We start from the raw sequence: 21,193 nt of genomic DNA, 5'->3' as shown, positions 1-21,193 counted from the left end.
GTGCTTGGTGGGTGGTACTGGTGGTACTGGGAGTACTGGGCTCCGGGTGGTTATAATGTTATGGCTGGTGGGTGGTACTGGTGGTACTGGGAGTACTGGCTCCGGGTGGTTATAATGTTGTGGCTGGTGGGTGGTACTGGGAGTACTGGGAGTACTGGGCTCCGGGTGGTTATAATGTTGTGGCTGGTGGGTAGTACTGGGAGTACTGGGCTCCGGGTGGTTATAATGTTTTGGCTGGTGGGTAGTACTGGTGGTACTGGGAGTACTGGGCTTTGGGTGGTTATAATGTTGTGGCTGGTGGGTGGTACTGTAGTACTAGGAGTACTCGGCTCCGGGTGGTTATAATGATATGGCTGGTGGGTGGTACTGGGAGTACTGGGAGTACTGGGCTCCGGGTGGTTATAATGTTGTGGTTGGTGGGTGGTACTAGGAGTACTCGCCTCCGGGTGGTTATAATGTTATGGCTGGTGGGTGGTACTGGGAGTACTGGGAGTACTGGGCTCCGGGTGGTTATAATGTTATGGCTGGTGGGTGGTACTGGTGGTACTGGGAGTACTGGGCTCCGGGTGGTTATAATGTTGTGGCTGGTGGGTGGTACTGGGAGTACTGGGAGTACTGGGCTCCGGGTGGTTATAATGTTGTGGCTGGTGGGTGGTACTGGGAGTACTGGGAGTACTGGGCTCCGGGTGGTTATAATGTTGTGCTTGGTGGGTGGTACTGGGAGTACTGGGAGTACTGGGCTCCGGGTGGTTATAATGTTGTGCTTGGTGGGTGGTACTGGTGGGCTCCGGGTCGGTAGGGGGCGGTATTGAGGCTGAGCTGTTGGGTGAAGTGAGCTGGATCTGAGCGGTGTTGGAGGACTCAGTTTAAACAGGTACATTAATTTACTTATTTACACTTTTATTCATGTATTTATATGAATATATGTGATTATATGGGTTTATAATAACAGTGAAGATCTGCTACATCCGCTGGAGGTTATTAAACACTGCGTTATTCTATAATATAGCAAATAAACCCACTGAAACTAATAATAACTTTATTTTACTGCCTATAAACACAAATATATATAATATGTATATCAGTTCATCAGCTGTAAACACTGTTTAAACCGGTCTTAATTCAGAAATATATCTAATATATATCAGTTTCTCAGATATAAACAGTCTTTAAACCTGTCTTAATAAAAAAATATGTCTAATATATATCAGTTTATCAGCTATAAACACTATTACTCCTTTCTTAACAGAGGAATATATCTAATATATATATATATGTATTCGTTTATCAGCTATATACACTCTTAAACACATGTCTTAATTTAGAAATATATCTAATATATATTTAATATATAAGTGGTCTATTTTTTCAGAGCTGTTTATACTGGTTAAGAGCTAGTTTAACCTTTTAGTCTATTAGTACATGGTATTATTTTACCTGGTTGACCAGCTTTACAACACTTTTCCTATTAAAGATCAGCATAAATCAGAATCAACTGAATTTTAAGCAGAGTATTATTTGTATAGTCTGTAGTTTGGGTTTATTTTACTCAATAATCCATATAAAATGTTGTATATTCAAATTTAACTTATATAACTAAATTTTACTCAAATTAATTTTATTCAAATTTAAGTTGTATTGTGTTTTCTGGCTGTTTTTCTGTGTGCTGAGTGAGAATGCAGTGTGTTTCCTCCTGATAAAGGAGATAAAGACACGCCTTCATACACCCATATAACCGCTCTACTGTTTCTAACATACACACACAAACATATATATATATATATATATATATATATATATATATATATTCTATGTTTTTTTTGTTATTTTATTGTAGATTAAAACTGAAGTCCTCCAAACTATGAAGAAAAACTTATGGATTAATTTAGTCAACAAAAAAGTGTTAAACAAACCCGATTATGTTTTATATTTTATATTTTTTAAAGTAGCTCCTCTTGTTTAGATGATCAGTTTTGAACATCTCTGCTGGATTTATTTTCTCAGTCAGTTTTATGAGGTAGAGTCTCCTGGAATTCAGGCTTTCAGTTAACAGCTGTGCTGAACTCATCAAGAGTTAATTACTTGAATTTCTTGTCTCTTAATAAAGTGTTTAAGAGCATCAGTTAAAGTAAAGTAGTGAAGAGGTAGAGTTACAGGTATACAGTGAATAGTGAATATTTGAGTAATGTTCGAATCCAGATTATGAGAAGCAACAACTACTCAACTAAATAAAAAAAAGTAAAAACAATACTTAAAGAAAAAATGAAGGTCAGTCAATCTGAAAAGAAGAATTTAAAGAATATTGAAAGTGTCGTCACTACAAAAACCATCAAAATTTTAGGATGATGGAACTGGCACTCATCAGTTCAGTTCACTCTGTTGTACAGCATACGTTTTTCAGAGTATTTTGGTTTGTTTAACACTTTTAAGTTACTACATAAGTCCCTGATTTAAATGAAATTATTTCATACAGACAAAATTGTAGCAGAAAATGCTTTTATTTGTATGTATTGTCATTGGTGTGTGTTATTTGTATTTTTTTGTCTGTCTGTCTGTGTGTGTGTGTGTGGGTGTGTGTGTACAGGTGTGTGTTTGATTGGACTGAATGCAGAAGAGTGTAGCAGTTCTGGGGGGTGGGATCGGGGGTCTGTCCGCCTGCTACCACCTCAGTAAGAGCTCACAGGTGTCTAAGGTAAGATCCATAAACCTGATCTCACTTTTACTTTCAGTTTTTAACTTTATTCTTATTAAAATATTGAAGCCGTTCTGGTCCAGATGCAGCAAAACAGACCCAAAGCATGATACTACCACCACCATGTTTCACAGAGTTTAGACAATGTTTCATAAATGTGGCTAAAGACAGGAACAGTAGTCTACATCAAATGTGTTGAAACGAAAGTGGATGATCACAAACCATCAAACCACCAAACTGAACTGCTTGAATTTTTACACCAGGAGTAAAGCAGCATAAAGTTATCCAAAAGCAGCGTGTAAGACTGGTGGAGAAAGAGAACATGATGCCAAGATGCATGAAATTAAAACTGTGATTAAAAACAAGGGTTATTTCACCAAATATTGATTTCTGAACTCTTATAACTGAAAGATCAGTATCGTTCTCTCATTTATAAATAAAGGCTCTAAATTAAAGTATTTTTATTTGGAATTTGGGAGAAATGTTGTCTGTAGTTTATAGAATAAAACAACAATGTTCATTTTACTCAAACATAAACCTATAAATAGCAAAATCAGAGAAACTGATTCAGAAACTGAAGTGATCTTTTATTTTTTCCAGAGCTGTATGTTTACAAGTATGTTTAATGTGTTTTTTCTTGTATGTTAAATGAATTAGCTCAGTGATATAGAACATAACCCACACTCTTGTGAAATGTGAATATTCAGGTGTTTGTAAGTGTCTCTGCGTTCCTGTAGGTGGTGCTGTTGGAGGCGAGTGGGCGCTGTGGGGGCTGGCTGAGCTCCAGTAGGAGGGAGGATGGAGCCGTGTTTGAACACGGGCCCCGGGGGGTCCGACCGGCCGGCGCCGCCGGGAAAAACACCTTAAACATGGTAATTAATCAGAGGACGGTTCTGAATCAGCGCTGAATTACTCAGAACTAGTGCAGATACTGAGTCTCAGTTAGTTACTGATGGAGATCCGTGTGTTTTGCGTTGGTTCTGTGTGCAGGTGTGTGATCTGGGTCTGGAGAGTGAGGTTCTGCCGGTTCCTCACGACCATGTAGCCTCCAAAAACCGCTACCTCTACGTCCGCGGACAGTTACACAAGATGCCCTCAGGACCCGGGTACGAACCGCTCTCTGCTTACTGTTAATATTACAGATCAGTATCAGCCGATACCAATACCGATAGGATCCGATTACCTTAGTGCTGAGTATCAGCCGATACCGATATCAATACCGAAACGATCCAAGTCTCTTAATGCTGAGTATCAGCCGATACCGATATCAATAAAATCCGAGTCTCTTAATGCTGAGTATCAGCCGATACCAATACCGATACGATGCGAGTCTCTTAATGCTGAGTATCAGCCGATACCGATATCAATAAAATCCGAGTCTCTTAATGCTGAGTATCAGCCGATACCAATACCGATACGATGCGAGTCTCTTAATGCTGAGTATCAGCCGATACCGATATCAATAAAATCCGAGTCTCTTAATGCTGAGTATCAGCCGATACCAATACCGATACGATGCGAGTCTCTTAATGCTGAGTATCAGCCGATACCGATATCAATAAAATCCGAGTCTCTTAATGCTGAGTATCAGCCGATACCAATACAGGTACGATCCGAGTCTCTTAATGCTGAGTATCAGCCGATACCGATATCAATAAAATCCGAGTCTCTTAATGCTGAGTATCAGCCGATACCGATACAGGTACGATCCGAGTCTCTTAATGCTGAGTATCAGCCGATACTGATATCAATAAAATCCGAGTCTCTTAATGCTGAGTATCAGCCGATACCAATACAGGTACGATCCGAGTCTCTTAATGCTGAGTATCAGCCGATACTGATATCAATAAAATCCGAGTCTCTTAATGCTGAGTATCAGCCGATACCAATACAGGTACGATCCGAGTCTCTTAATGCTGAGTATCAGCCGATACTGATATCAATAAAATCCGAGTCTCTTAATGCTGAGTATCAGCCGATACCAATACAGGTACGATCCGAGTCTCTTAATGCTGAGTATCAGCCGATACCGATATCAATAAAATCCGTCTCTTAATGCTGAATGGATCTTTTCCGTTGGAAGGACAGTGTGAAAAACTGATTAGAACGTAAGTGTAGAACCTAAAGGTTCTGATGGCTGTTCTTCTGGCTCTGTTCCAGTGGGGTTGTGACCACCATCCCTCCGTTCTCCCGTCCCATAATCCTCAGCGTGCTGAAGGAGGTGCTAGTCAGTAAGGGGAAGGAGGAAGACGAGTCTGTTCACGCTTTCGTCACCAGAAGACTGGGCTCTGAGGTACGTTTGAGTCATTAAAGCGATAGTTCCACAAAGCTGTACCTGCACTGCAGTGGCTAATACCCAGTTAGCTCTCTAGCTATGTGATTGTTGTAGCTAACCAACAATAGAAACATATACTGACCGATTAGCACTCAAGCAATGATGCTAATGTGGCTAACAAGCAATGGAAGCTAACTAATTATCCTTGAAGCTAAGAAGATAATGTAGCTAACATGAGCTAATGTATATGAGATAATGTAGGTAACTATGACTGCTTATACCTTAGCAATTAACACTGAAGCTATGAAGCTAATATAGGTAACTACATGTAAAAGCCTTTGTCTTTTGTCTTATGTAGCTAACAAACTATAGTAGCCTACATCCCACCAATTAGCGAAGAGGCTACAAAGCTCGTTTAGCTAACAACCAATAGACGATTATGCCCAACTAGTTAGCACTGAATCTACAAAGCTAACAAGCAGTGAAATCTTATACCCCACTAATTAGCACTGAAGCTATGAGGCTCATATAGCTAACCACCAATAGAAGCTTATTCCCCGACAATTAGCACTGATTAGCAGTGATCGTAGTGATCCTACAATGATAATTTAGATAAACCAGCAAAAAAAGCCAGTACCCCACCAGTTAGCAGTGATGCTATGAGACAAATGTATCTAAAATGCTATGGAACTTGTACTTGTACAAACCTACCAATTAGCACTGAAACTAAGAAGCTAATTTGCTAACAAGAGGTTTATAGTATGAGACTAATGTAGCTTACAAGCAATCAAAACCTGCACCCAACCAATTAGCTCTAAAGCTAATTTAGGCTAATGTAGCAAACAAGCAAAAGAAGCTTATACTACACTAGTGTGTACTGAAGCTATGAGGCTAATATAGTTAATATAACATTATTTTATCCATATTTTGTTTGTGTGTGTGTATATATGTTTATATATGTATGTGTATATATAATGTGTGTGTGTGCAGTTAGCAGATATAGCGATAGACGCTCTGTGTCGGGGGGTGTTTGCGGGGGACAGCAGGAAGCTGAGCGTTCGCTCGTGTTTTCCGCCGCTATACACTGCAGAACAGAGCCGGGGGTCCATCGTACTCGGCATGCTGCTGGGGTCCGGTGAGTGAACACACTCACATACACACACACACACACGTACATCGTAGTTGTAGCTGTGTAGAACCCAAACTCAATACACAATGTTTCTGGTTTAGTTTGCTCTACCTGTTTATCACCTGTTACTTACTTAGTACTTAATACACCAGTGATGACTTTCTTCTTCTTCTTCTAAACAGTTGATCTGGCTATGGACAATATTTGTGCTCTAATGGCTCTAAATGATTTTCTCCATCTTCTCTCAGTTTCACAAATGCTTAAGTTTGAGGGGTTTTTTTTTTGTTCTATTCTTAGTTAAGACGTGTAAAAGTTACGGGGTCATTGTGGCTTTTTCAGTTTCACAATACTCCAACATTCTCGAATTTTTAAAGTTCATCCATTCCCGCATTTCAGTCCTGCAAATTTAAAAAATGCAAAAAAATGGGAGGGGTAGTTTGGGAGGGGCACTGGGTGATGTATGGGTTTAGGGGCGGGGCAGGAGAGATGTCAGCAGACTGATTGACTGATTTGCATATTGTGATTTGTCAGTGTACCAAAGTACACCAAAGAAACATTCTCTTCGCCTATAATAGCACAGTTGAGCCGTAGAGGGCGCTACTGTCTTTAATCAAATAAATGATTTTTTTTGGTGTTGTTTCCGTCTGTTAATTATGATGTCAGGTGATGTTAATTAGGTGTTAATCAGGTGTTAATTAGGTGGAAGGTGATAAAATGTCCATGAATCATTATTAGTGTGTTTCTGCTTGGTGTTGTAGGAAAGCGCCCCCCGGTGGATTCCTCTGCGCTGGTGCGACGGGCTCAGAAGGAGCGCTGGGCTCAGTGGAGTTTAAGGCGGGGCATCCAGGCACTTCCTGAGGCCCTGGAGGAGGTGCTGAGGGGGCGGGGCCAGGTCGAGGTTCATAAACACGCCCCCGTCAGGAGACTGGACAAAACTGCAGCCGGCTGGGAGGTGAGGCAGTGAAGTATTAAAGTGAAAGTTCAGTAAAATCCCCCCTGCATGTCTGTGATCTGTTTAAACTGAATCTACGAGACTAACACTAAGAATTACACCCAAACAATGCAACCAAAGAAAGAGTCAGTGAGTCCAAAACACATAAAATATTAAATATTTAACATTTGTAAAGTCCTGTAGACTGAAAACAATGCTTTTCCAGGCTTTCACTTTCAGTTTTATTAGTTTTAATGCGGGGGGTTTACTCCCTTCAGTCTCCTTTTTAGCAGGTAAACTACATAAGCTATACATTTAAAAATTGGAGATTAACTAGACCAGTCTAAAACCTTCCACTTCTTGCACTCCCAATCAGTTTAGTTTCATCTTTATTTTATTAATATATCAATCGGGTAATTAATCCACATTTTTCAGATTTTTATTTCATTACAATTTTTGAAAACTATGTATGTATCATTTTCGTTCCACTTCACAATTCAGTGCTACTTTGTGTTGGTCTATCACTTAAAAAATGGTCATATATTATTGGTATGTGTATACATTTAAAAAAACACATAATTTACTCTATATAGTATATTGTAAATATTAAGTGTGTAATCTGATTGAGTTGAGTGTGATGTATTACAGTCAAAATTAATCAAATTTAAAGAAAATAACGAGCTGTTTGTGGTGTTTTAGATTAAACTGGAGGACGGAATCACTCTGAAAGCTGATCATGTGATCTCTGCTCTACCTGCCTCAGGTAATCCCCCATTCAAAGCAATCCTTTATTCTTTCGTCTTTAATGATCTAGTCTTATTGTACTTTACTTTAGAATGGCTCTTGCTCCACTTCCGTATTTTATGGATAATAAGGCGCATTATTAATAAAAGTCTATTTTCTGGTCTATTTTCATACATAAAATGCACCAGATTAAAAGGCATGTTTTATGCGACACTAGTAAGGAAAAGGGGTATCACCAGTTTTCCTTCTAATTCAGCAGGTAAAGCTAAACTAAGTAAAGAAAACTATACTTTTTATAAAAAAAAAAAAACATTTCAGACGACTCAAACAAGTCAAACGAGTGCTAGATGTTAATGCTAATGCTGCTCCAGCAGTGCTACCCAGGGTTAGAAACAGACTACGCTAAATAAACTCTGAAGTACAGCCTTATACAGGTGAGTTTTGAGTGAAGTTTCCAATATCCAGTATAGGGTGAGGTTTAGTAAAGTTTCTCCAGCACTAAGGCTGGGAGCAGCAGCATTAGCCGCTAACCACAGTGCTAGCTCCTTTCCCGTTTAGAGGTGAGTATATTGGACTGCAGTCTGTGTGTTTACCAGGTTACCAGAACACTCAGTGCAGCGCACTTGTGTGGCGTTTACATTCCGCTACAGCTGCAGTAAGTGGCTAATGCTAAAGCTGCTGCACCCAGCCTTAGTGCTGGAGAACTCCCCCTATATTGGATATTGGAAATCAAAGCTTACTGTAAATAAATGGAAACACTTTACTCACCCAAATAAACAGTTTTCAGGAGAGAAATCTGCTTTTTTTTATTTTTTATTTAAATTTGTTTTTTTTTTTAAGGATTACAGTTTTGATTACATAGATGCTTCCCTCATCTTCCCCATTAGATGGGAAACATGGCGACAGTCTTGCTCACTTCGATGTAGGCATCCTTATATATGAAAATAGACCATAAAATCGATGTTTGTATTCTAAATTATGGATGCAGTCTCTCAGGTAGACGGTGTTTCTGGTTAAGAGTATGCTGTACTTGATTGGCTGCTGCTTCTTAACGTTGTGGTTAAGTGTTTAGTGTAAAACATGATTTTAAAGCATTTTTTGTGTCTAGAAAGGTGTTATATATGTGTAACTTCATTCTGAATAAAGGAAAAATATATATATATATATATATATATATATTTTTTTTTTTTTTTCGGGTGTGTTTAGCCTTAGCCTCAGTGCTGCCCCCTGCTGCCGAGCCACTGTCAAAACAGCTTCTGGAGATTCCCACAGCGACTGTAGGGATGGTCAACCTGGAGTTCAGCGGCTCTGTGCTTCCAGTAACGGTCAGAAATCAACCAGTACAGCTCTGTATATTAATAAACAGTCATAATTTTAATCATTTACATTTTTAATAGTGTTTGATTTTTTTTTTTTTTTTTAGGGTTTTGGTCACCTGGTTCCCTCGTCTGAGGATCGGGGGCTGTTGGGGGTGGTGTACGACTCCATCCCATTCCCTCAACACAACCACTCAGGAGAACCTTCAACCAGACTCACAGTAAGACCTCACGCATTATAGAGCATTATAGAGCGCCCCCTACACTTACAGTCTGTCAGAATGAGCGTGTTGTGGATCATATAAACATTATAGAGCATTATAGAGCACCCCTATGCTTCCTGTAGTGTATTACAGTCTGTCAGAATGAGCATGCTGTGGATCATATGAACATTATAGAGCATTATAGAGCGCCCCCTACGCTTCCTGTAGTGTATTACAGTCTGTCAGAATGAGCGTGTTGTAGATCATATGAACATTATAGAGCGCCCCTATGCTTCCTGTAGTGTATTACAGTCTGTCAGTATGAATCTCAGCACTGCCTCTGTTAGACTCTGTTTGTTAACAGCAGTAAATGTGTTGAACATGTGTTTATGGTCTCTCTGGCCACAGGGAACATCATGAACACGGCAAAAATAGCCCACAGCCCTGAACACAGCACCCCCCCCCACACACACATAAAACGACTGAATAATTCACTCCTGCTCCATTTAAATCATGATTAATTGAATAGGAAAGCGCTGAGTCTGCATTATTCAGTCTTTAGAGTAAAGCCAGTGTGTGGATTGGGGTTGTTCAGTATTTTAGAGGGTCTGTTAGGTTACATACAGCAGTAGAACAAATTTGTTCTTTTTAGTCATATTTGACTAGTGGTGCACCATATTGTATCATATTTAATAAAACTGCATCAAAGTTTTTAGAAACAATAGAAAGAAATCTCCATTTCTTGATTAATATAGTATTCTTGAAAGCATACATGTTACTTGGTCACGCGGCAAGACAACGACCCAAAGTCTTCACCCTCCTGGTGAGTTGGGAAATCACTAGTGATAGGAGGAGTTCTAATGGGTGTGTTGGGTAATTGGCCTTGCAAATTGCGAGGAAAATAATAAAAAATTAGACATAACATTATATAAAAATCAAAGACAACGATCCTAAGGGCACAAGTCATTCTACCAAAGAATAGTTCAAGCAGATTAACGTTAATGTTTTTAAATGGCCAAAACAAAATCCTATCCAATCTGTGAAACTTGGTGGTGGTAGTATCATGTTGTGGGCTGTTTTTTAAATGGCCAAAACAAATTCCTATCCAATCTTTGACACTTGGTGGTGGTAGTATCATGTTGTGGGCTGTTTTACTGCATCTGGAAAAGAAAGGCTTTCCTTCATTGATTAAACAATGAATTTCAGAGAAAGGAAAATGTCAGGACATCTGTTTATGAACTAAATCTCAAGAGAAGGTAGGTCATGCAGCAGGACGATGACTCTAAGCACTAATGCTCTAAGTCACATGTGTCAAACACAAGGCCCGCGGGCCAAATGTGGCCCGCCACGTCTTTTTATGTGGCCCGCGAGAGCTTGTAAGATCTTAGTGTCTATAATAAATAGGTCAGAAGCGTTCTTTGACCAAAAAATACATTTCCCACAATGCTTGTCGATTGTATTACCCGCAAAGTTACGGCTTACTGCCACTACACGGCAGTGTAGTCATTGATGTGGAAACCCTGCCGGAGGGAAGGTGTAACTTCGCGGGTGAAATGTTTATCCCATAATGTCCAGAAAAAGAGAAGTTGATGCAGACGGACGGCTGTGCTTCAAGGCGAAAGACCGGTATGCCTTTTGTGTTACGAAGAGTGTTACTGACCAAAATAAACGCTTTTTAGGAGAGATATAAGTTCTGTGTAAATATTTCTAAGACAATACCAGACAAAATCTGTTTTAATGAGGTTAATAAACATCACTGTGACAGCGCTAGTCGCAGTTTCACCGCAGTGAGGGACGAGGACGTGAATCACTTATCTAACCAGCCTTTACTGATTTCTGCCCTCAATAACCCTTTCAATAACCTCCAATAGCCTTTAATAGTCTTCAGTAGCCTTCAACAGTCTAACCCTGCAGCCGTGGTGTGTTCTAAACTCCGTAGTTATAAACATCCTGAGGTTAGCAGCGCGATAACTGACCTGTTTATAATGTAATCCCAGCAGTGACTCATGCTCTAAACGGCTGCTGTTAGCTGATTGGGCTGAAAGATGAACTGTAGAGAGCTGTATTATTCGGTTACAAAAATCTTTATTTCATACACAGAAGAACTTAAACATTTTAAAAACGCTCCAGACTGTCTGAGCTGAGCCCTGTAGCCCGTGGCTGGGCTGTAGCTCTGACTCAGTAAAGACTGCAGACTTGTGGTGCTGCTGCTGCAGCTCCCACTAGTGGTTGGATGAGGAACTGCTAAATCTGAGGAAATGCTATGTTCTTAACAGCTCACAATTTTTGATTTTATATTTATTAAGCCTTATTTCAGTTAATAATTTCAAAGTTAATATAACTTGATGTCATTTCTATTCACTTGACTAGTTTGGTTCTTGATTGATGGAGTTTTTGGATTTCATGACATGACAAATTAAAAGGATTTATGTTAAAAGAGCAACAAGCAAACATTTTTTCCATGCAACTGTAATATTTGATTGAATAAATAATATATTGAGAGTTATTTAACATTAAGGAGTAATTACATTCATTTACATATATTACATTTGGTTACATTTTATTACATTTATAAGTTACATCTGGCCCTCGGAGGACAGCCAATATGCCAATGTGGCCCTCGGCCAAAATGAGTTTGACACCCCTGCTCTAAGTCATTCTACCAAAGAATGTTTCAAGACGAATAAAGTGAAGTTTTAGATTTGGGCCAAGGCAAAGTTCCATCCCATTTGTGAAACATGGTGGTGGTAGTAACAAGTTTTAGTATCATGTTTTGTGATAAAACCCACCAACATCCCAGAGTTGAAGCCGTTCTGTACAGAGGAATAGGTTCCTTCATGCTGGAGTTCAGGACTGATCTAGAGATACTGCAAACGTTTAGTTCAGTTATTGCTGAAAAGGAGGAAAATCACGGCAGATTTACATAAGTTCACATGCTTTTGCCACTTAAAAATATGTAATATTGGACTATTTTCTTCAATTAATTAATGACAAAGTGTAATATATTTGTCTCATTTCTTCTCTTTATCTACATTTAGGACTTTTGCGATGTTTTGGATTGTATTTATGCAGAAAAAAAGTAAATTTTCATGAATTCACAAAATTTCAGGCACCTCTGTAAGGGGGTAAAAGGCATGGTTGTGTTATTTTTTAAAGGTGATGATGGGCGGAGCTTGGTTCGAGGAGGTATTTGGTGATCCTGATAAAGTGACGGAGCAGGTCCTGATGGATCGAGCTTCTGAAGCCGTGCGGAAACACCTGAGCATCACTCACTCACCTACCTGGAGCAAAGCTGCCGTCCTGAAGGTCAGTCTGTCCGTCCTCTTTCAGTGTAGACCTGTAGTGATGTTCTTCAGACAGCCTGGAACTGTTATAGATGCACTAGACTATAAGGTGCATTATACGACACTTATTAGGAACAGGGGTGTTGCAGTGTTTTATATTATCTATCGTATATATTATCGTATCGTTTTGAACCATTTTTTTGTCATCTATAGTTGGAATTTTAGTAGGAAGGGGGGTCTATTGTAATCAAAAATCTGATTTTTTAATGTAAAAATCCAAGATTATTTTTTTTTTCATTTTCTTTTGGATTATCTGGGCCATAATCGCTCAGCACTACCTCCCACCCATGCAACCATTTTTTCTGAATTTTACACAATATTTTCGTAATTTTAAAACTATTAAATGCTAGAATAGCGTAAAAAAGCAATTATTCACTTTTTAAATGCAGCAAAACTTGAAATAATCATTTATTGTAATTAATTTGTGAATTCCACACCGTGTGTGTGTGTGTGTGTTATGGAGTCACAGTTATTGAAGCATGACTGGCTAAAATACTGTTCACTGTTATATATGTAAACAAACATACAAATAAACACAACAGACAAAAAATATCACGATTATTAAAAATGATTGAGGTCGTGTTCATTTATTGTACGCTAAATTGATATTGCAGTTATTATAGTTACAGGCCTGTGTAGGACTAAAAGTGAAGGTCGCTAGTGAACTGTAGATATAGTAGAGTTGTAGTTCCTGTGTCGGGCACCAGGTGTCCTCAGTTGTACCTGTGTGGTTCTGGTGTCTCTCTGGAACCGGGCCGGGTCTGAACCCGAGCAGATGGCTGCAGGCTGGAGCTGCTGCCCATATCAGAGCTCCGGGGGTCCACACTCAGCCTGGCCTTCAGACTCAGAAGATTCTGGAGGTTTTGGAGGACTGGAGTGAATCTTCACCGCTATATTTATTATATACCTGTAATAATATCTATATATTAGTGGTGTCAATTAATTAAAAAATATCCGATTAATCACGACAATATTCTGTGATTTTAATCGAACTTGTTCTTCCTAAAGATCTCATTCCATAATGTTTTTATTCATTTTAAAATGTCTTCTTGTGTCTCTAGTTTGAATGAATGCTATGTGAGCTGTTTTGTGTGGAAAAAAAAAAAAAGTGCTCCGGTGATTTGGTATAACACTGCTTTAGTCCGGTGAAGGAGTGGGTGGAGAGAAATAGGCCTATCACAATATTTACATTATTAACTTATCGTTAAATAAATGGACATGATCTCAATCATTTTAATAATCGTGATATCGTCCTTTGTGTTTGCACTTACAAAATGAGGCAAGGTCTTTAAGCCTGTCCAACGCGGGCCAGCTGGGACAGACCAGGGGCTACACGTCATGTATGTGTATACACATGTAAATATATTTTATTTAGATTTATTGTCTTTAAAAGGATGCAATTCCTTTGTTGTGATATGTTATCATTATATTAATGCCATTAAATGGTCTTAAAATGCTAACAATATTGTTTATCGCAATAATTTCTGGGCAACATATCATGACAGGCCTAGGGAGAAACAATAAGATTTCGGCTCTTGCTCATGAATATTCATATATGCAAACATATCGCGACACCAGGAAACAAACAACAGTTAGAAACATTTTAAAATAAAGACATTTTTACATTAATAACAATCTTTGTAATGTCATATGTTACTTTATAACATGTGTAATAATGCCCTGCTAAGTGCAGTTCAGCCACTGACCCAGTCTTAGAGTCTCTGTAAAACACCAAATCCACCGGAGATCCTATTTAAACCTATAGTTACTAACACACAGAGGTGGGTAGTCCAGATCCAGAAAGTAAAAATCCACCCCGGGGTTTTATACAGTTATAATCAGTTATATACAGTAATATACAGTAATATAGCGTTGTATGCAGTTATATACAGTAATATATTTACATTTAGTAATATACAGCAATACACAGTTATATTCAGATATATAGTTATATTCATTTATTTACAGTAATATACAGTTACATATCATATTTAGTTATATTCAGATATATACAGTTATATACAGCTATATTCAGTTATATACAGTTGTATGCAGTTATATACAGTAATATATTTACATTTAGTAATATACAGTTATATTCAGATATATAGGTATATTCACTTATATACAGTTACATAGTTATATTCAATTATACAGTTATATTCAGATATATACTGTTATAAACAGTTATATACAGCTGTATTCAGATATATACAGTTATATTCAGATATATACAGTTATAAAGTTATATACAGCTGTATTCAGATATATACTGTTATAAACAGTTATATACAGCTGTATTCAGATATATACTGTTATAAACAGTTATATACAGCTGTATTCAGATATATACAGTTATATACAGCTGTATTCAGATATATACAGTTATATACAGCTGTATTCAGATATATACAGTTATATACAGCTGTATTCAGTTATATACAGTTATATACAGTTGTATGCAGTTATATACAGTAATATATTTACATTTAGTAATATACAGCAATACACAGTTATATTCAGATATATAGTTATATTCATTTATTTACAGTAATATACAGTTACATGATCATATTTAGTTATATTCAGATATATACAGTTATATACAGCTATATTCAGTTATATACAGTTGTATGCAGTTATATACAGTAATATATTTACATTTAGTAATATACAGTTATATTCAGATATATAGGTATATTCACTTATATACAGTTACATAGTTATATTCAATTATACAGTTATATTCAGATATATACAGTTATAAACAGTTATATACAGCTGTATTCAGATATATACAGTTATAGTCAGTTATATACAGTTATTTACAGTAATATACAGTAAAAGCCGGAGTGATTCACTTCTGTTCAGAATGCTCTTACCTGCAGGATGAGTCAGAGAGTGTGTGTAGTGTGTGTGTGTAGTGTTATGTGTGTGTGTGTGTCAAAGATTTTACTGGAGCTTTTAAGCTCAGAAAGCTGCAATGTAACAAAAACACACTGAAGCTGAACACACTCGCATATATAGCTGCTGTTGTTTACTGTGTGTGTGTGTGTGTGTGTGTGTGTGTGTGTGTGTGTGTGTGTGTGTGTGTGTGTGTGTGTGTGTGTGTGTGTGTGTGTATTTCAGAACTGTATTCCTCAGTACCACGTGGGACACTGGAAGCGTCTCGGTACGTCTCTGTTTGTTTATTTATATATTTATTTATGTATTTGTTTGTATTTATATAAATATATCAAACATCAGAACTGACTGTATCTAACCAGCACAGTAACATCATTCTGATATCAGACCTTAATAAATTAATTATTAATTAATCTCCAAATAGCAGTGAGCATCGCCAGCTACATTATAGCTAATCTGCCATTTTGGGCTTCATAATAAAAGCCCCATAGCAATTTATATTAAAACGTATCAAAACAGTAAAACAACATCCAGTATTTTATTTTATTTGGACTTTGCTTAGATTTTTTTGATTGGATATTGGCATCGGCCTAGAATTTTTACATCAGTGCATCACTAGTTATTAATAATAATAATTTTGTAGTAATATTATAATAAACATTTTTTAGATAATTATATTCTAATGTTCTCTTTATACTTAGCTTTATTCTGTGTTGTCTATTACATTTCTGTTTATATTCCTTTAAATGCTATTTTATTTATTACTGAAATATATGTTTCTGTAAGATATTTTATTGGTCAGTAATTCTGATGATTTTTAATTAAAGTTAATTCAATTATATTAAATTAATTGAATTTTATTTGTGTTTTTCTGATCAGAAATGATGAGGAGGTTCATCAGCGACGCCGCTCTGCCGCTCACTCTGACCGGAGCTTCTTACGACGGCGTTTCCGTAAATGATGTCATAATGAGTGGGCGGGACGCAGCAGAGGGACTGGTGGGGAAAGTCTGAACTGGTGCATTGTGGGTAAAGGTGGTGTGAAGTGATTATGGGGCTGTTTCCCAACGTGAGGATAATACACACTGGATTACCGCTTTAAAACCCATTGATGTCCATTTCTGAAGTTCTGAGTGCGGCAGTTTAACACACGCACACCTGTTTAAAGCAGCGGCCAATCACGTACAGCATACTCTCAACCGGAAACCACCATCCATCTGGACTATTGCATCCAGCACTGAGGAGCTGATCCATCCATGTCTATATCAGCGTACAGTCACTCGTATATCTACAGGTGCATCTCAAAAATTTTGAATATCATTGAAAAGTTACTTTTTTCGGTAAATTAGTTCAAAAAGTGAAACTCTTATATTATATAGATGTATTAAACGCAGAGTGATCTGATTTTAAGTGTTTATTTCTTTTATTGTTGATGATTATGGCTTACAGCCAATAAAAACCCAAAAATCAGTAGCTCAGAAAATTAGAATATTATATAAGACCAATTGGTACTTTTGGCAGTGTGGGCAGTGTGCCAAGTCCTGCTGGAAAATGAAATCTGAATCTTGATAAAGGTTCTCAGTAGCAGAGGGAAGCTGTACGATATGAAGTGCTGTAAGATTTTGTGGGAAAACAAAACTGCACTGACTTTAGACAAGGGATCATCGACAATAAAAGAAATAAACGCTTTAAATAGATCATTTTGTGTGTAATACATCTATATACTAAATGAGTTTCAAATAAATTCACTGAAATAATCTAATCTAATCTAATCTTTTTAATGATGTATTGATTTTTAATGATAATTATTTTTTTTGAGATGCAGTTGCATATACTCACACTTATATCCAGTATCTAAATTACTTGTATTTTTAGACTGAGAACATGAGAACACGGAAACTCCACCCAGATAGGGACTTGAACCCGAGACAACAAAACCGAATGTAGGAGAGATTTAGTGTTAGTGCTGGAGGTAAAACTAAACTAGCACCTTTTAAAAGTGTATTTTACCTTCTACAGATCTGTTCCAACCATTTTGACTAATTTAAACGCTTTAATTAAAGGTTTTACGTTCTATAAAACTAGTTCTGACACCATTTCTAGAAGAATTAGAATAATCAGATTGATGGGTGGAGCTTACACTATAGTAAAGCAGCTGAATACAGAGTCCATAAATATTTGGACATGTAGTGTACTTCAGTCAGTGAGCTGTTTAGCACAGGTATAGTAGTGTGTGTGTGTGTTCCGCTCTGATGCAGCCCACACAATCGCACACACACTATAACACACACACACAATCACACACAAACACACACACACACACTGTTAGTATTACTGTGTAAATGTGGACAGTTTTGATTCTGAAGAGGCTTTGCTTCATCTGATTGGTGTCATCATGCTTGTCTGCACTGGTGGGATTTTTGATTGTGTGTGTGTGATCGTGTGATGGTGTGTTTTAGTGTGTGTGTGTGTGAGTTTTGATTGTGTGTGTGATTGTGTGTGTGTAATTTTAGAGCTACTTCAGAACTGTATGCATAGAAATACAAACTCATCTTCATACAGATGAAGCCCTTGAGCTGTGTGTGTAGTGTGTGTGTGTGTGTGTTCCCTGCTGAAGTATACAGTGTCAATCAAGAGAAGGACAACCTACTTTTCATAATATTTTATCACAATTTTTAGGGGGAGGATGCACCAAATATTTGGCAACCAAAGATATTTGGCCGACTTAACTAAAACATTTTACAAAAAAATAAAAACAATGTATTTGATCAAGTGATATAGTAATATTAGATTAATGTAATTGGTTGCATTAAGACAAATTAATTTCTGCAATGGTTAAAAAGTGGCAAATTAAAGAAGTCCTGCAAAAATTAATATTTGGCAACTGTAATTATTCTTCAAAAAAATAAAAAGACAGAATTATTCAATTTTAAATACCATACCATCCCCTCCATAACAACCTTCTGCCACCACAGACTGTAGCAAATGTCCTAGCAACCACCTACCATACCATAAAAACCACCTTTAATGCCATAGTAGACATCTAAAACTACACACACTTGCAAACACTCGACACGCTGTAACAAATGTGTTAAATTACATCCTAGCAACCACCTAACATACCATAGCAGTCACTAACAATACTCTGGCAACCACCTACAGTACCAAAACAGTCACCAACAATACTCTGGCAACCACCTACAGTACCAAAACGGTCACCAACAATACTCTGGCAACCACCTACAGTACCAAAACGGTCACCAACAATACTCTGGCAACCACCTACAGTACCATAGCAATCACCAACAATACACTTGCAACCACCTGAGATGTTAAAATGTGTCCATTTAAAAGCCTTTGTTTAATATTATTGTATTATAGTCTTTTCATTTGTCCATCGGAATTGAACACTCTGTGCCTTTATGACTAATATATGTAAATGACCTCTTTTCTCATTGGCTGCCATGTTTTCCATGTGCCATTTAAACAGCAGTTCGGGTTGAAACACCCTTATGATTGTGGTTCAAACAAGCAACACTAAACTGAGGTTAGCTTAATGCTGAAATTGAATGGGCGGGGCTGGAATTGAATGGGCGGGGCTAAAATACTATACTATACTAAACTGCTGTAGGCTGAATGGGTGGAGCCAAACTAAACTGCTGTAGGCTGAATGGGTGGAGCTAAACTATACTAAACTGCTGTAGGCTGAATGGGTGGAGCTAAACTAAAATGCTGTAGGCTGAATGGGTGGAGCTAAACTAAACTAAACTGCTGTAGGCTGAATGGGTGGAGCTAAACTATACTAAACTGCTGTAGGCTGAAAGGGTGGAGATAAACTAAACTGCTGTAGACTGAATGGGTGGAGCTAAATTGAACTAAACTGCTGTATGCTGAATGGGTGGAGCTAAACTATACTAAACTGCTGTAGGCTGAATGGGTGGAGCTAAACTATACTAAACTGCTGTAGGCTGAATGGATGGAGCTAAACTAAACTGCTGTAGGCTGAATGGGTGGAGCTAAACTAAACTGCTGTAGGCTGAATGGGTGGAGCTAAGATGCAGGATGCAGTACTGTGTTTTTGACTTATCAGTAGCAAAAAAATATAATGAATGTAATTGAGTATAATTAGTATCCAGGCTGTTGATGGACAGCCTGAGATCTGAGAGCTGATTGGACGAATGCAGTTTATGAATAATGTTAATAAAGTAAATGTGAATGTATTTTTTATATGTTATTGCCTTTTATATTAATAAACTGTGAAGTAAGTTCTGATAAGTGCAAAGTATTGTTTAATGACCCATTTGTCTCGTGTTAAATAAGTATGCATAGGACAATGAACAATAATTCAATATTAATTTTGATAGACAGTATTTAATAACTTTAAAATTAAAAGTGTTACAACTTTAAAATTTAAATGATACAATTTTTAAACACATTTTACTATTCTTACTATTATTTTTTCCCTGCAACCTCTATAATTTCTCTATATTTCTCGTAAACAAAAATCTGAATAACACACAAATGTAACACACATATCAAATAGCTGAACTATCTAACCAATACAGTGTCCTCATTCTGTTACTGTTAAAAAAACAGCATCGCCAAGCTTAGCACAAAGAGCAGGATACTGTAGGCTTGCAGTGCCAGTGTATGATGATGTACAGCACAGGCGGTGGTTTTATACTGTTTATATCCATATTGACAACGAAATTAGGAAATAAATGGCCCCAGTCAAAAGTTTGGACACATTCTCAGTAATATTTATTGTTTATTTGTATTATAATGTTATTGTATGTTAATATGAAAGACTTATAAACTATTAAGGAACACATGTCGTCTCCATTTTTGTTGTTTTTAGTTTATTACATAATTTGAACAGACAAACTGTCCTTGACACTGTGCCAAAATTAATTAATGAATGGACCAATAAGAACTCTTCAAAATGACCTGAAATAAACTCTTTTTACATTGGCTTCCATTTAAAGCTTAGAAGTTTTTTTCTCTCTCCTGTAAAGTTGCTGTTTTGGAGATGCTTGTTTTTCATTGGACAGCGATAATATGCAGTCAGGTAGTAGATAAAAAAAGTTTGGCTTCAAAAACATCAAATATAAAACTATAGCCCAGATGGTTTGGGACTAGTTGGATCTCAGAGTAAAGGCCACACAATGAGCACAAGCACCTATAGAACTTATAGATAGATAGACAGAAAAACAGATAGAAAATCAGTTAACAAGTACTTAGCACCTCTAGACCTCCTTTAAGACGCATTTGTTTGCTTGTGGTGTCATGAATAAGAAACCTGGACTACTACAGTCTGGAGATTGACATAAGCAACTAATTGAGGTTCTGTTTGGGATCCGATAATGTTTTCCGGTTTGAGTATAGAGGTCATGTGGTGTTGCTTCATCCCTGCCTTCGACATGGACTGAAGAGTTCACACTGTAAACTGCAGATGTGATTGATGATCTAGAGCAGCGTTTCTCAACCTTTTTTCTATCTCGACACCCTTTCAATATATGCGAGATGTCAAGGCACCCCAGTTTACCTGCTGGCGCAGGTGAGAACTGGGGGGTGGGTGGGTTTGTGCTGGCGCATTAGTTCAGGTGAGAACGGGGGGGGGGGGGGGGATGTGCTGGCGCAGTACTTCAGGTGAGAA

General features: G+C 37.6%; 2 protein-coding genes across 2 annotated transcripts in view; one reads left to right on the top strand and one right to left on the bottom strand.

The window, feature by feature from the left end:
- LOC111196242 (zinc finger protein 239-like) overlaps positions 1-21,193 on the bottom strand; it is a 443,969-nt gene that overhangs the window by 272,098 nt on the left and 150,678 nt on the right. The window lies entirely within an intron of this gene.
- Positions 790-19,819, top strand: ppox (protoporphyrinogen oxidase). The gene is made up of 13 exons (XM_049469096.1): positions 790-874; positions 2,585-2,692; positions 3,430-3,564; positions 3,683-3,798; positions 4,853-4,985; positions 5,958-6,102; positions 6,855-7,048; positions 7,727-7,790; positions 8,978-9,096; positions 9,195-9,308; positions 12,447-12,596; positions 15,764-15,806; positions 16,418-19,819. The coding sequence occupies exons 2-13, from the start codon at positions 2,606-2,608 to the stop codon at positions 16,549-16,551; spliced, it is 1,434 nt and encodes a 477-aa protein (XP_049325053.1). The 5' UTR covers positions 790-874; positions 2,585-2,605; the 3' UTR covers positions 16,552-19,819.

This window comes from Astyanax mexicanus, chromosome 1 (assembly GCF_023375975.1).
Source record: "Astyanax mexicanus isolate ESR-SI-001 chromosome 1, AstMex3_surface, whole genome shotgun sequence".
Lineage (NCBI taxonomy): Eukaryota > Metazoa > Chordata > Actinopteri > Characiformes > Acestrorhamphidae > Astyanax > Astyanax mexicanus.
Note: the sequence above shows the minus strand (reverse complement) of the source record. Positions and strands in the feature narration are given on the sequence as shown.

What these genes read in the sequence shown, in the direction of transcription:
- ppox (XM_049469096.1), top strand. Translation starts at nt 2,606, where the DNA reads ATGCAGAAGAGTGTAGCAGTTCTGGGGGGTGGGATCGGGGGTCTGTCC. An exon ending in CTCTGCTCTACCTGCCTCAG is followed by an intron (nt 7,791 to 8,977) that starts GTAATCCCCCAT and finishes GGGTGTGTTTAG; the next exon opens with CCTTAGCCTCAGTGCTGCCC. An exon ending in GGGACACTGGAAGCGTCTCG is followed by an intron (nt 15,807 to 16,417) that starts GTACGTCTCTGT and finishes TTTTCTGATCAG; the next exon opens with AAATGATGAGGAGGTTCATC.